The sequence below is a fragment of the Lipotes vexillifer genome, unplaced genomic scaffold (genome assembly GCF_000442215.2).
Source record: "Lipotes vexillifer unplaced genomic scaffold, Lipotes_vexillifer_v1.1 scaffold1315, whole genome shotgun sequence".
Lineage (NCBI taxonomy): Eukaryota > Metazoa > Chordata > Mammalia > Artiodactyla > Lipotidae > Lipotes > Lipotes vexillifer.
In genome coordinates this window covers 480,740-497,085 of record NW_006785785.1, presented here as the reverse complement: position 1 = coordinate 497,085, position 16,346 = coordinate 480,740, and the positions used below count along the sequence as shown (strand labels likewise).

At 37.4% G+C, this 16,346-nt stretch overlaps 1 protein-coding gene across 2 annotated transcripts in view; it reads right to left on the bottom strand.

The window, feature by feature from the left end:
- The window catches only part of SMYD3 (SET and MYND domain containing 3), a 727,677-nt gene that overhangs the window by 538,387 nt on the left and 172,944 nt on the right, over positions 1-16,346 (bottom strand). For both annotated transcript variants that reach the window (XM_007458078.1, XM_007458079.1), the window contains exon 2: positions 7,018-7,081. In XM_007458078.1, the coding sequence (XP_007458140.1) occupies positions 7,018-7,081 (64 nt within the window). The remainder of the gene's footprint in view (positions 1-7,017; positions 7,082-16,346) is intronic.

Here is a 16,346-nt window from a genome sequence, read left to right as displayed (position 1 = left end):
CCTGCTTTTACATGTGATGTACATCAAACCTAAAACTCCCTTCTCCAATCTTTACACGTCTTACTTCTTTCAGATCTCCACTCAAATGCCACCTCCTGAGAGGTCTTAGGTAGACAGACAGACAGATATAGAAATAGTTATCTCACTATAGATATAGATATGGATATGGATTAGATACATAGATATATCTCTTTCTCAATATCTATATATTAGATATATAGGAAGGAGTTAAATATAGATATGTATATGTACATGTGTGTATATGTATTCACACACACATACGTATGTAAAAATAGCCTCCCAATCCCTATCATTTTCTCTTACTCCCTTTACTTTAGGCAAAAAATAAGACAATATTATGTATCTGTCTCACAAGGAAAATGAAAGCTCCATAAAGGCAAGGGTTTTCTGTGTCTTGCTCAATAATATTGTGCCAGAGCCAAGAAAAGTCCTGGCATCAGCATTAATATTTGCTGAGTAAATTAATGGATGGATGAATCCATTATCAAGTCCTTCAAGTCTTTACTCATTGGCCTCACCTCCAACTGCTTTTTTTTCCCTATGATTTATTTTTTTAAGATATTAATTTTTAGAGCAGTTTTAAGTTCATAGCATTGAGAGGAAAGTACATAGAGTTCCCATATACCCTCTGCCCCCAACACATGTACAGCCTCCTCTGTTATCAACATCCCCATCACAGTGGCGCATATGTTAAAACTGATGGACTTAGGCGGACACATCATTATCACCCAAGTCCATAGTGTACATTAGGGTTCACTCTTGGTGTCAAACATTCTATGGGTTTGAACAAATGACATGTATCCACCATTATCCAACTCCTTTTTTTCCCCAAAGAAGTATAATTTAAATTTATTAATAATTAGTTTTTTAAAGTTCTGAGAACCAGGTGTGTAATGAACTAGAAAAAACGTTTTTGACAAAGTCTCAGTTTTGACCACTAAATTTCTCTATTTTCCAGCTAACCAGAAGCAGCTATAACTCAAAAACATGCAGAACACATAATTTCACAATACTCTGTAAAAAGCAGGGCAAGAAAGTTATTTTAGCATTATTTAATTGTAAGTCACTCAGTCATTTTTGTTTGTGGTGATATTTGGTAAAATAATAAGGATACACACTCTGGTAAAAGATTTTTTTCATTTTTTTCATATGAATTTGTGAATTTGAGTTTACCTCAAACTCCTCTACATTCCTCTAACATGACAAGCTTTTTTCCTCTTCAGTGCCTTTACATTCGCTGTTCCTTTTACATTTAAAAAAAAAAAAACTGTTCCGAGATCTTTCCGTGGCTGGGTACTTTTAGACTCCAGGCAAATGTCACCTATACAGGAAGCCCTTCTGTAACCATCTGTGCAATGGCAAGCTCACGCTCATCCAAATCACACTCACTCATATAATCATGGCATTTGTTACTGTCTGCCTCCTCACTCCTATAAACTTTACGAAATCCAGGACCTTGTTTATTTGTTCTTTGCTAACTGCCCACCACCACAATCCCAACTTAGAACAGTGACTAGCTAGCAGGTACTCAATAAATATCTATTGGATAGACTTTGGATGAATGGAGGATCGTGATATAGCTATATAAAAAGACGGAGAGGAAGCAGATGCTGACATAGGTGAGCTAAATTCTGTTGTCTATCAGAGCAGGAAGTTAATAGACAATGACTATACCGATGAATTAAAACATATTAAAACCTTAAAAATGCATTCCAATATACATTAGGTACAGACAAATACTGTTTGATTCCACTTGTACGAGGTACCTAGAACAGTCAAATTCATAGAGTCAGAAAGTACATTGGTAGATGCCAGGGGCCGGGGGTTGGTGGAGGGGAAGGGGGAATGGGGAGTTAGTGTTAAAGGGGACAGCATTTCAGTTTAGGAAGGTGAAAAATTCGGGAGATGGATGATGGTGAGAGTTGCACAACAACGTGAATGTACTTAGTGCCACTGAACTGTACAGTTAAATATGGTTAAAATAGTGTGTTTTATATCATGTGACTTACCACAATAAAAAAAATTTTTTTAATTATCTCTCCCTATTAGAATTTATATTATACACAGGCAAGGATATTAGTCTGTTTTTCTTTTTCCCATGGATGCATTCCTGAGTGCCAATAATAATCACTGGCTCCACAATTTTTGAGTAAGAGAAGAGGATTAAGAAAGTGTCACAATCTAGAAATGCAGCAGACCCAGCTTGATGGCTCTAAATAAACATTTGTTGAATAAAAGAAAACAAAAAGACATATTATTATGTCTCACTTATATGTGGAATCTAAAAAAAAAAAACAATTATATTGGGGCTTTCCTGGTGGTGCAGTAGTTAAGAATCTGCACTCCCAATGCAGGGGGCCTGGGTTCGATCCTTGGTCAGGGAACTAGATCCCACATGCATGCCGCAACTAAGAGTTCGCATGCCATAACTAAGTAGCCCGTGAGCCGCAACTAAGGAGTCTGCCTGCCACAACTAAGACCTGGCGCAACCAAATAAATTAATAAAATAAATAAAAATAAATTTTAAAAAATTATAGATACAGAGAACAGACAGGTGTTTGCCAGAGGCAGGAGATGGGGGTAAGTGGGGTAGGGGAGAAATGGGTGAAGATGATCAAATGGTTTATAAGAATTAAATAATTCCTGGGGAGGGCTTCCTTGGCAGTGCAGGGGTTAAGACTCTGTGCTTCCAATGCAGGGCGCACAGGTTCAATTCCTGGTTGGGGAACTCAGATCCTACATGCCATGCAGCGTGGTCAAAACAAAAAACAAACAAACAAAAAATTCCTGGGGATGTAACGTACAGGTTGGTGACTATAGTTAACAATACAGTATTGTATATTTGAAAGTTGCTAAGAGTGTAGATCTTAAATGTTCTCATCACAAGAAAAAATATTATAATTACGTGTGGCAATGGATGTTAACTAAACTTATTGTCGTGATCATTTTGCCATATATACACCTATCAAATCATTATGTTGTATATCTAAAACTAATACAATGTTATATCCCACTTATATTTCCATCTAAAAAAGAAATATTACTACGGACAGGTTATTTAGAGACGATGTAATTTTAAAAATCGAATTCAACAATTACCACTGATGAATGTATTCATTCATTCATTCACTCAACAAATTATGCTACATCTGCAGCAGTGACCCATGCACAGAGCATACCTTCAAGGAGTCTGACATCTAACTACAGAAACAGGCAGTTAACCCAATTAAATTTCTGTATGATAAAGGAGGGATACAAACTAGTCTCAGGGGGTTAGGAAAAAGGGAGTGACATTTAATCTGAGTTCTAAAGGATAAATAAGGAGTTCAGTAGCTAGAGGGAGAGGTCTGCTCCAGACCCAGGGACTTACATAACCAAAGGCCCAGAAGTAAAAACGTGGCAAAGTCTGCCAGTTTGAATTTCACCCTGAGAAAAGAGAGGGCCAGGGTTTCAAGCTGGTGAGTGACAGATCATGCTGACATTCTAGAATAAAATAATCACTCTGGTTCCTGTGTAGAAAAGAGAATAGAAGCTTGTAAGAGTTTAAAGACTGCAGCTAACCTAGGAAAGAGATCATGGTAACGTGCACAAGGGTAGTGGTAGAGAAGCTAGAGAGAAGTGAACCAATTCAGATCTTCAGGTGGTAGAATCAGCAGGACATGGTGATTAAGGGGATGTGGAGCCAGGAAAGAATGTAAATCAGAGCTGATGACACCCTGGCAACTAGGACTGCTGAGTGGCTGGTGAGATTATTCACTGAGGTTGAAAAATGTGAAGGAAAGAAGGTCTGGGGTAAGATAATGCGCTCAGGTATAAATATATGGCATTTCAGATACCGGTGCAACACCCAAATAGAGGTGCCCCGTAAGATATGGGTCTGGTGCTCAGGAGAAAGGAGGAGGCTGGAGATGGAGAACTGAGAATAATTAATATACAGATGTCAACTGAAGCCATGGGAGTAGATGGGATCACTCTGCAAGCAAATGTAAAGCGAGAAAAGAAAAGCTCAGGCCTGCAGACATTTGCAGAAGCCAAAAAGTTAAATATGATCAAATAATTTTAACCTTTATACAATATTCCCTTTTTGTTTACAGTCAGATACAAAGCCAACTTCTCTACAGAGCACCCAGTACATATTCTATCAGCCTGAAGCCTGGCACAGAGCTATTTATAAAAACCAAGGGCTTGGCTTTCTTCATTATCATCACTTTGGGTATGATACTACAGAAACCAACTTACTAAATCACGCTGTTAAGTGCTTACTAATGTGGAATTCATCAAAAATGAATCAAATCATTCTACAACTAGACATAAAATGCACACTCAAAAATATGATTCACATTTTTAAAGAGGCCTATAATTATCAACATAAAATAGAGCCTCTTTCTGCTAATACAGTACTTTTTAAAAGTATGTAAACTGCAATTTGATGTGGTACTCAGCTGCTTGTTTTGCTCCGCAATTAATTCAATTAGAAATGTACATATTATGAATCAAAGTAAATCCAGCAGAGATGAAATAGTAATTGGTGAATTTGCTTAAAATTGGTTTACTTGCTATCTATATTACAAATTTTGAGAGTGTTTTTTCATAAGAAAACAGCCTGTTCCTCCTCTTTGATCTCATAATCATCTGTGATATGCTGATTATGTCAATATAGAAATAAGACTGGATCCAATATATAACCCCTCTGTTACATTATATGACACCTCATAATAAGGTATATACAGAGGAATACAAACCGTTCTGTACATAGCAGTAAATATATACATGTATGTGTATACTATGTATGACGCATAGACTAACAGTTTGGTGTGTATCCTCCACTCACAAAACAAACACAGAGAGACTACCTCTGGAAAAGAGAAGTGGGAATGGGGGAAGAATGCTGGAGGAAGACTTTTACTTTTTACTCTGCATTAGTCTATACTGTGCTAATTTTTATAATGCAGATGTATCCTTGTATCACTTATGTTTAAAAATGAAGTGTGAAAACTGATGCCACTGATACCTTCCTTATGAGCACAGGGGACATTATACCCTATAACACCTCAGCTTCTTGTGGACAGCTCATTGATGCTATGGCCCCATACATCAAACACTAAGCTACTGACAAAAGTTATGTCCCCCTAGGGTAAACGTATTTTGGATTTTATGCTATGAATTCGCATCCTCTATATCAATTTCCATTCCAAGTGCTTTTGTTCATTACTGTTCATAGTTCAGTCTGTCAACTTAATTTTGTGCTGCTTTGTAGGTATCCACAATAATTACAATGTTTAATGCTGTACCTTAAGGGTGAGCTTAACACAGCAGTTTAAATGCATATGTTCTGGCCATTCTTTGACTCCCATCCCACCTCCTCTACACACACACCCTATCCCCTGCACACAGACAAGCATATCCACTAGCTGTGTTATATATGATATCTTTCATCTTACTAGCTATTTTCCCATTACCTTCTACAGTATATCTGACAATGACATTATTATTGATGCTACAGTAAACACCTAATATATGTGGTAAAAACACATGCGCTGTAATGAATCAAAATGACATACCTACCCACCAGACTCCCTCTACTCATTCTAATCAGATAATGGGTTTTGTTTTTTTTTTCTTGAGTGTACTACAAAAGGAGGAAGTAGCCCTGGGGAAAAACAGTCATAAAAACAAGGGAAAATAAAAGTAAATGTTTAGTTCATTGAGAACAGAAAGGAAGCTCAACTAGAAAATCTGTATCAAATAATATAATTCATTTGGTTCTATATGTAGTCTTCTTAACTTGAAGTTCCCTGAAGCATGGGTGGCAAGTGACACAGACACAAACCCTCCAATCAGACTTTTTAATGTGACCTAATTCATTAGAGCATAATTAAATTTCTTATTAAATGATTAACCATAAGGTTAGAAGAAAAGGTCATGTTGAATGTTGATTATACATCCTTTAAAGAATTTCAAAGATGTTAACAGCAGTACTCTCATAGACTGTCAGTTGTTGTTAATTAACTCAAACTCTTGGAAGGCAACTGAGCATTCTCTTTAAAAATTCAAAATGCATATATCCTTTTACTAATCAGTACAATGGGGAAGAATTTATCCTACAATCAATTTGCACAAGTGGCAAAAATGTGCACGAAAGGATGCCTGGTACAGTACTGGCAATACCAAATATTGGGGAAAAATTATGCATTCATTAGTGGGGAAATTATGATTGTGGTGCATTCATATGATAGAATGAACAGGAGGATACAAAAAGTTCTTCTAGATAGATTATTAAATGAAAAAGAAAATCAAGGTATAAAAGAATTTGTGCCAGAATAACCTGTATCTGTTTTTAAAAACAAAAGATAAAGATACATGAATATGTTTGCACCAAAAAAATGCTGCGAAGATACGTAAGAAACTTAACAGTGGTTAGCTCTGGGAAATGGGACTGAAGTCAAGAGGACAAGAAGATGGAGAGGAGTAAACATTTAACTTTCCTTCAGTGATATATACATATACATACATACATATATATATATATATATATATATATACATATATATATATACACACACACACACATACACACACACACACTATATGGATAGAGTTTATGTATATATATGTATATATAATTATTACCATGTACATATATGATTTTTAAGTTGAAGGAAAAAAACAAGTTAAAATAAATAAAAGATCATGAAGAAACAGAAATAGTTCAACAGGCATAATGGAGAACAAATTTTTTTTTTTTTTTTTTTTTGCGACACGCGGACCTCTCACTGTTGTGGCCTCTCCCGTTGCGGAGCACAGGCTCCGGACGCACAGGCTCAGCGGCCATGGCTCACGGGCCCAGCCGCACCGCGGCATGTGGGATCTTCCCGGACCGGGGCACGAACCCGTGTCCCCTGCATCGGCAGGCAGACTCTCAACCACTGCGCCACCAGGGAAGCCCGGAGAACAAATTTAAGAGTAGAGAGCTTACATACAGCAGAACCTTCTTACCTGACACTTAGCACTACAGTATTTGGCAACTCGGCATTGAGAGCATCGCATCAGCTTTTCCTTCCTGTTAAAAAATAAAGTTCACATTAGGAAATGAATGAGAATCATATATGGCTGAAGAAAGAAAACGTAAGTCAAGGTATTGACACCAATATGTTCTGCTCACTCTATCTGTATGGTCCATGAGATTTAGATTTTCACAGTGATGAACATCTTCTTTCACCTTCAATGTGAGACATATACCTAATAACTAGTGTTCTTTTTTTTTAAATTGTGGTAAGATATATATAACATAAAATTTACCACTTTAGCCATTTTTAAGTGTATAGCTTCAGTGGCCTTAAGTACATTCACATTGTTGTGTAACAGTCACCACCACTAATGTTCTTTTTAACATGAATTTAATGAAAACACAGAGATTCCCACTTAGGCAAAAAAATTCACTTCATAGAGTTCTTTTTTTCATAGAGTTTTTAATGTCTCCATATGAAATTAAGAATCTAGCCTATCAACTAACTGAAAGTACCCTACACCATTCAAATAGAAAAATTTTACCAGTTTAAATTTATCATGTAGTTTAATTGTAATATACTCCTTCTGGGAAATGATTTTCAATTTCCATTAAATTCAATTACTACTTTCAACTTGCTAAATTGAGATGCACCAAAGTTATGTCCTCCCCAAATTGCCTGAGGAAGATAAAAGCCAAAACAAAGAAAAACTTGGATTATAAAATAAAAACAATAAATCTGATGATGAAATTCATAGTAACAAATATCAGACAGGACTGTAGATACTTTCAAGGCAGCCAAGAGCATTAAAAGTCAAACTATAATATTAACAACAGTGACAAAACAGGAACAAATCTTTCTAAGCACTTCTGATGTGCCAGGTACTGTTCAAAGTTCTTTACATCTATTGACTCACACTTAACTTCAGAGAGTCCTATAACTAAGCAGTTTTATTATGTCCATTTTAGAGACACTTCAATACATTTTCAAGAGATAAGCAGCAGATGACTAAGGAAACACACCATAAAGTTCAAGTGGCAGGTGACACTGAAACGGTAACAACTGAACCCTGCAGAGAATCAGAACTTGAATATACCAGGTACCTCACCCATAGGAGAGCAGCAGTGAGATATGGAGCATATAACACGGGGGGAGGTTAAAAGTCTAAATAATGCAAAGTCAAAACACCTCCTACCCCCAAGTGTAGAATTACAGGTGTCAGATATCAACATCCCAGACAACAACCCAAACCCAAGCAACCTGGCCCTAAAGTTCTTGCTTTTAACCATCATATTATACTACCACTGTTAGACAAAACTGGATAAAAACAAAATCCACCCATAGACTATTTTTCTTTAATTAATTAATTAATTAATTTTTTAATTAAAAAATTTTTTTTTTATTTTTGGCTGTGCTGGGTCTTCGTTGCTGCATGCGGGCTTTCTCTAGTTGTGGCGAGCGGGGGCTACTCTTCGTTGCGGTACGTGGGCTTCTCATTGTGGTGGCTTCTCTTGCTGTGGAGCACGGGCTCTAGGTGCTTGGGCTTCAGTAGTTGTGGCATGTGGGCTCAGCAGGTGTTTCTTGGAGACTCTAGAGCACAGGCTCAGTAGTTGTGGTGCACGGCTTAGTTGCTCCGTGGCATGTGGGATCCTCCTGGACCAGGGAATGAACTGGTGTCCCCTGCATTGGCAGGTGGATTCCTAACCACTGTGCCACCAGGGAAGTCCCGTCATAGACTATTTATGAGACACACTCCAAATAAAAGGACATACAAAGGTGGAATGAGATGGATATGCTAGGCAATATTAACATTAATATTAAAATTGATTAAACACTAATAGAAAAAAGCCTGTGTAACTATATCAATATCAGAAAAAGAGACATTAAGGTTAAAAATATTACTAGAGATGAATACGGTCAATACACAAAGATAAGACTCCAATCACTAGGTATTAAGTACCTAGTAACAAATGTTCGCAGTCTAAAAATACATAAAGTAAAAGTAACATCTAAAAAAAATGATCAATACACAATAAATTAATACAAGTAAGGCCTTAAAAATAATGCCTGGAATATAATAAGTACCATACAAGTATTAGTTATCAAGTCTTTTTCAGGAATTCATAGATCAAGCACATAAAGAATAAGGAGCTCTATAATTTACTTGATCTCATGCAAAACACAGACCCTTGCACCTTTTATATTAATGTGTATTCACATACTCTTTTCAAGTACCCACTGGCCATTTACAAAATATGCCCACACATTAGGCCACAAAACAAATCTAAAACTCCCAAAGAATCAATATTATACAGATAATTTTCTCCAACCATAAAAGAATTAGATTAGAAATCAGTAAAAAAATAAATAAACCCAGTAAAATCTCATATTTATAGAAACTTAAAAGCTTATATAATTCAAGGATCAAAGAATTGTCATGAAAATTAGAAAACGTATTAGATTAAATAATGAAAAAAAATCGAAACGTGAGATACAGCTAAAGTAATACTTAAAGGAACATTTATAGCTTTAAATGTTTATGTTGACCGCAGTGGCATAATTTTTTAATCTCCTTAACTTTCCCCATAAAAAAATGACAGAGCAAGTAGGAAATAGGAAAACCTAACCATCACTCCCCACCCTGGAAAATATCTACAACAAACCCAAAAATATTAGCAGGAAAAAGGAAACACACATACATACACACACATACACTTCTAGCTTCAAGACTTGAATTAAATCAGTATATCTGTGGGAGAAAACAAAGAAGGCAACTTCCAATAGACCTGAAAACAGAAGAAGCACCAAACTGCCAAAAGATCCCTGGCAGAAAGCCTGTCAAGCCAAAATGAGAACTGCAGCCAAGATTGGGATAGTATGATTTCTGCAGGAACACTCCTGAGGATGAGGTCCCTGGGGCTCCCCTGAATCCTGCTTTCCTTAGACCTGGCTCCTCAGATTTCCCCTCATTTCCTTTTTTCTTGTCTAAGTTATTCAGAGGCTATTTCTGTTGCTTGCAAATAAAGATCCCCAACTATACAAAGTGTTTCATCTCAATTTTTACAAATAATAAGCAGGGCTTCCCTGATGGTGCGGTGGTTGAGAGTCCGCCTGCCGATGCAGGGGACACGGGTTCGTGCCCCGGTCTGGGAGGATCCCACATGCCGCGGAGCGGCTGGGCCCGTGAGACATGGCCACTGAGCCTGTGCGTCCGAAGCCTGTGCTCCGCAACAGGAGAGGCCACAGCAGTGAGAGGCCCGTGTACCGCAAAAAGGAAGGAAAAAGAAAAAATAAATAAATAAATAAAAATAATAAGCAGAATCAAAATACCCAGGAAAATCAGTGATGAACCTGGTAGCAAATATTAAAACTTTGTCTTCTCTCTCCCATAGCTCTCAACCACAGGCTTTAATGAATTTTAACACAGAATTTCAGCAAAATAAATAGCAAGATGATTCAAAGTACTGGGATAATTCAGCTGCCATTTGATGTGTAAAAAAAAATTCCTTAACATGAGTTATTTAAATGTTTGGGGTTACTTTTCCATATCAAATAACCAAACAAATAAATTTAAGTTCTCAAGTTTCAAAAAAAAAGGTCAACTGAATCCAAGAGAAAAGTAGTGTGTCTGATTAGAGGAACCACTGAGGCTTTGAAGAGTTACTGCTTTTCTCTGTTGAGTAAGGTTCAGAGTAATAGCCTCCTGGTAAGGTCTCCCTGCAGAGAAAAAATTGGGGCAGCAGTGGGAGAGGAAAATAAGTATCAGAAACATAGCCACCCAGACAGTTCATGAAAACATTCTTTCTCTCTTAAAAAAAAAAATCAACACATCATTTCCAACTGAAAGACAAACCCACATTTTTCTTTAAAAAATCAGAAATGTACATGTCAAATAAAAAACAGAATTAATTAGAAGCCCTAAATAAAAAGGATCACTTATTCTAGGTGGTAGCTCCAGAAGCTAAAACAAGAAATATTGAATGCAAGTGAGAGAGGGACAGATTCTGTCTAAAGGTAAAGAAGATCGTTGTGGCAACAGCAACTGTTCAAAAATCAAAAGAAATGCCCTGAGGAGGTGGAGTTCCAGGTCATTTGACATGTTCAAGGAGAATCTGATAGGTACATTTACAAACATATGTACAGGAAATTCCAGCACTGCAGAGGAGCATGAATTAAATGTTTCCTTCTAATTCCAAAATTATTTGGTTCTGCTTCTCCTGTGTAACAAAAAAAATAAATAAAATTTGAAGATAACAAAATTTGTGCCTATTATAAGGCCAAACATGATAATCTCCCAGGAGTAGAGAAGCGAGCAATATACAATTTTCAGACTCCACAAACATCCTGTTTGCAAAGCGATTATTTCAAGAGTCCATCCAGAACTGGAATTTCTGAATAAAAAGGAATCTAAAGAAACAGGTTAGGAATGTATCAGTAACAGAAAGGTGATTTAGTTTTACCTCTTTTTTCCCCTCCACTTAAGAGACAAATAGTAGCAGTCTACCTCTAAATTAAAGAAGATATTAAAATTACTGTATACTAAAATAAATGGAAGTTTTAGGCCCCCATCCTAAAAAAGCAAAAAGGGTTCCTTTATCACTTGTTCATATAAACTCAGATGTTACTGAACACAAGGTCAAATCAGAGAAAATTCTCAGCTTGCTCAGTGCTCCAGATACAGCGATTCACGGAGCATAAGTTAAGTCCTCTCTTCCAAGTAAAAGTTGGGTCGTAATTAGTTTCTCCAATAGCCTAGGCAACTGAAGTGTAAAAAGGAAATTAAAATAAAGCTCAATTAATTGTTCTGCTGCTATACAAATTAAAAAGTCATACAGTTGACCCTTGAACAACATGGGGCTTAGGGGCGCCGACCCTCCGTGCAGTTGAAAATCTATGTATAACTTTACAGTTTGGCCCCACATATCTGAGGGTCTGCATTCACGGATTCAACCAAACTCGGATGGTGTTGTACTGTAGTGTGTATTTAGTGAAAAAAACTCTGAGTTTTTTTCACTAAAATATAGTGAAGACTAAAACATAGTGGACCCATGCACTTCAAAACCGTGTTATTCAAGGGTCAATCGTATATGGATATAGGGGAAACCACTGTCTCTAAGAAATCAAAGAGGAAAGGGGATTAATTGGCTCCCTCAGATCCCAACAACTGGTGTACTATTTAAGGGAACATCTCTCTGTGCTTCTTGGTTATCAGAGGGCAAAAGTATCCTACTGTTTAGAAACTCTGCCCTAAAATAATACGGCCAGTTGCCAGGTAGAGAGAAAGAAGTTTCCTGGAAAGGATATAGAAAATGAACAAATTCTATCCCAAATTTCCCCCCAGCCCTGGCACGTACAGAATCCATTTAAAACTTCCTACAGAGGAAATAAATGCATCTGCTACACATTCATAGATAATATACTTATCATACAGGGTTCTTTCCTAGTAACATGCCTCGATCTCCTAGAAGTCTCCCAGTGTGTCTAGCGGTTGAATCTCTCCTTCAACAGCCATCCTCACAATGGAAGGAAACTGGCTCACTGTTGACCAGTCAGATGCAGGCGAAAGCTCAGACACCGCAGGGAAGCCAGGCGACCCTCCTGCTCGCTGAAGCACACTCATCTGGATGGAGCACAGCCCAGCACAATCAGAAGCAACTCCAGAGCCCAGGGTGTGCCTTTGCAGCCTCCTCATTCAAGGTGAAGATCCCTGCCCAGTGATCTTTTGCACCCTGAATATCTCAAGGACCAGATTTTACTTTGTGGCTGATCAATTTATTTTGTGGCTGATTTCTTTGGGAAGAAATCTGAGCTGAGAAAAAGACCAGAGCGCATTGAGTAAAGCCTGTACCACTTACAGGTGCTAAGGAAAGAGTGTTGACTTATGGGATGTCTGATTTAGTACCCCAGGCCTTTATACAAGTTTTAAGAAAATTCCCTGAGTAGAATTCCTATGAAAGTATTTTTTCACATAATTAAGACCCAAGATGCTCTATGGAGTATGAGAAATACTGAATGTCATGATGGGCAAGCTCTTAAAAATAAAGAATAAAAACTCTCCATTTGTTTTTAAATGGAGAAAGCCAAAATACCTAAGTGAAAGAAGTCTAAATACAATTTTTTAAACAAAAATACCACAGAAATATTTATTTACAGAACCTCAGAATCCTAATTCATTAGAAATGTTAATGTCATGTAACCAAGTACTTGGCTATATTTCCCCCTGGAAATTTCTGAAGCAAAAGAAGTTCCACATTATGAAAAAGAGATTATCCCAAATTGAATCATGTTATTCTATTCAAGGGTAGTGCAACACGTACTCTGGCCAAATAAAATACACCGGAAAATGCTAAAGAACTCCTTTAGGCATAAATATTCATAATAATATATTAAAGGGATCCTCCATTTTTGTTTGGAGATGGTAACTGTGTGGGTTTGGGCCCAAAGGCCTTTTTAAAAATTAAAGAGATTCATATCCACCATCCACCTAACTATCAAATGGTTTTTAATACAAAGCAGCAGATGTGATCAAAATAATATATAACAGATTCATAACACAGGAATATAGAAAGAATTGGTTTGGACTCCTTTTTCTATATTCCCTATCACTTTATTTCCTATTTCTAATATTTAAAGTACAAAACAAGAAAATGCAATGGATAATATTTCAGGGAAGATGAATCTGTGATTCACAGGTACCATAACTTCATGGGAGAAGCACTAGTGATTTAAACCCGCATTAGCACTTAAGAGAAAAGCACAGCAAAGTATTGGAGCCAAGTTAGTCAAGAGAGGCAGACCCTCTTACTCGGGGACTTCCCTTTTTCACTGTCCTTGGTCTCTTAAAGCTACTGTACTGGCAGAGACTGTGCTACCTGATGAACACAAACTCCAGTAGTTAAATCAACAAGTGTTCAGTGACTGGCCACCGTGTAAGGTGTAAAGTCCTGGGTGGGTGGGTGTGAGGAGGGTATTACAGTCACTGTTTCTAGGAGCTCGTGGTAAAGGAGGACAGATCAACACATACCACCTGCAGAATGAGCTACAATACAAAACCGTGTTTTGAAAAGCGGCCCAGTCTACAGGGGCCTAGTTCAGAAGAAGGAAAAGTCACTTTCTGACAGGTAAAGAGTGAATTGGAGAGGACGTTATAAGGGAAAAGGAAGACACCATACCTAGGAGGGAAAATATTTTACCAGTTTAGAGCTCAAAATCTGTAGCCCAAGTGCTATAGTCTGAATGTTTGTGTCCCCCTGCCCTAAATTCATGAGTTGAAATCCTAACCCCCAAAGATATTAGGAGGTGGGACCTTTGGGGGGTGCTCAGGTCTTGACGGTTGAACCTTCATTAATGAGATTAGTGTTTTTATAAAAGAGACCCCACAGAGATCCCTTACCCCTTCTACCACGTGAGGACAAAGTGACAAGGTGCCAGCTATGAATTAGGAAGAGGGCCCTTATCAGAATGTGACCAGGCTAGCTGCTCGATACTGGGCTTTCCAGCTTCCAGAAGTGTGAGAAATAAACTTAGGTTGTTTATAAGCTACACAGTCTGTGACATTTTATTACAGAAGCCTGAAAGGACTGAGACACCAAGTCCACTCCCTACTAGCAGTGTAACCTTGTAACCTCTCTTAGCCTCGATTTCCTCCTCTGTAAAGTGAGAATAAGTGACTACTCATAAAACTGTTGGGTAGACTATTTGAGGTAATCTACATAAAGTGGCTGCTAATAGAGCGTCTAAGCATAGAGTTAAAACTGAGGATGCTAAGTATATTTTCAAAGTGCTCAAGCTAATGTTGCCTATTTCTGTGCCATATCTGAAAATCCCACACCTCTTCCACGGTTGCTAAAAAAGCAAAATCCACATGTGCCACAAATCTGGTCATCTCCTTGCAAGCACACAGAAAATTCACCACTTTTTTTTTGAAATCCACATGTTCCCATAATACTTGGCTCTAATTTCAAAATTTGACTAGCAACGTTAAGTGTTTCACTGCTCAATCACGTCCACTAAAGTTTGTATTACTACTATTTTTAATTTGATCAGAATGATTAACTTCAAAGTGGCCTGATTCAAGAAGCTAAAAACATTTTATGAAAGTTTCATTTGTGGAAGTTAAAATCAGAGAAGGCTGTTACATCTTCAGTAATATTAAAAGGTAATTACAACTCCTAATATTCTGCTTGCTTTATGTAAAATAATGTCTATTACAAGTTGAGAAAATTAACATTTTTACAAGAGTACAGGTTTAAACTCTCCTCATTATATGATATTTCTCTACAAAATTGGATACTGTGTGCTGTGGGTCACTCTAACAGCTAAGAATTGAAAACTGGTGACTTAAAGGTGTTTCTTAGGCAGAGCACACATAAGTAAACTGAAGAAAGCTGTGACCAAAACGAATTGCTGAAGAGGGGCTGTTTTCTAGTGAAAACGTCTTTGTTTCTAAATAGGAAACCTCTTTACCCTAGTCGAGTAATACAACTCGGATAAGTCTAAGAGATATATTCAATTTCCCTAAGTCTTCTTGAAAATTTTTTTAAGTGAGGAAGAAGAAAAAAACCTGACTTTGCCTAAAGACTGAAATCAGATACCCTTTAAATATGTTAAGTATTGCTATTATAAATATCACACAGCATACACATAAGAATAAAAGTACCATGGGTAAAATATCAAAGAAGGTACAAGAAAATCCGGTCAACATTTTCATTAATATACTAAAACCTAAGCCTTCAAAATGGCAAAAGATGCTCACCTTGGTTTCAAATGCAGGGTACACTTTATCACTAGGAATGAATTATCTATCATGCTACCTCTAATTAGAAAATGAGGTTATCAGCAGCATGTTTCCATTTTAACTTGAACAGTGAGAAATCCAAAAGTCAAAATCACTATCCAACAATATTTATCTGTTCATATCAGAGGCCTGGAAGCCATTTTCTCCTTCTGGCTGCTTAAAACATTGCTCTTCTATTTTATAATTAAGTATATTACTTCGTTTAACTTTTAACTGTAAATTTCCTCAAGTCCTCCTGGAAGTAAGCATTAATGAAATCTCAAATAACTCATTCTCAACTTTGGAGAATAAAATGGCACTTTAAGTTTATAAAGAAACACTGTGCTGACCTAATCCCAAAATAAGGTAACCTTAAAAGATAAGTCCTGGGCTTCCCTGATGGCGCAGTGTTTGGGAGTCCGCCTGCCGATGCAGGAGGCGGGTTCGTGCCCCGGTCCGGGAGGATCCCACATGCCGCGGAGCGGCTGGGCCCGTGAGCCATGGCCGCGGAGCCTGCGCGTCCGGAGCCTGTGCTCCGCAAC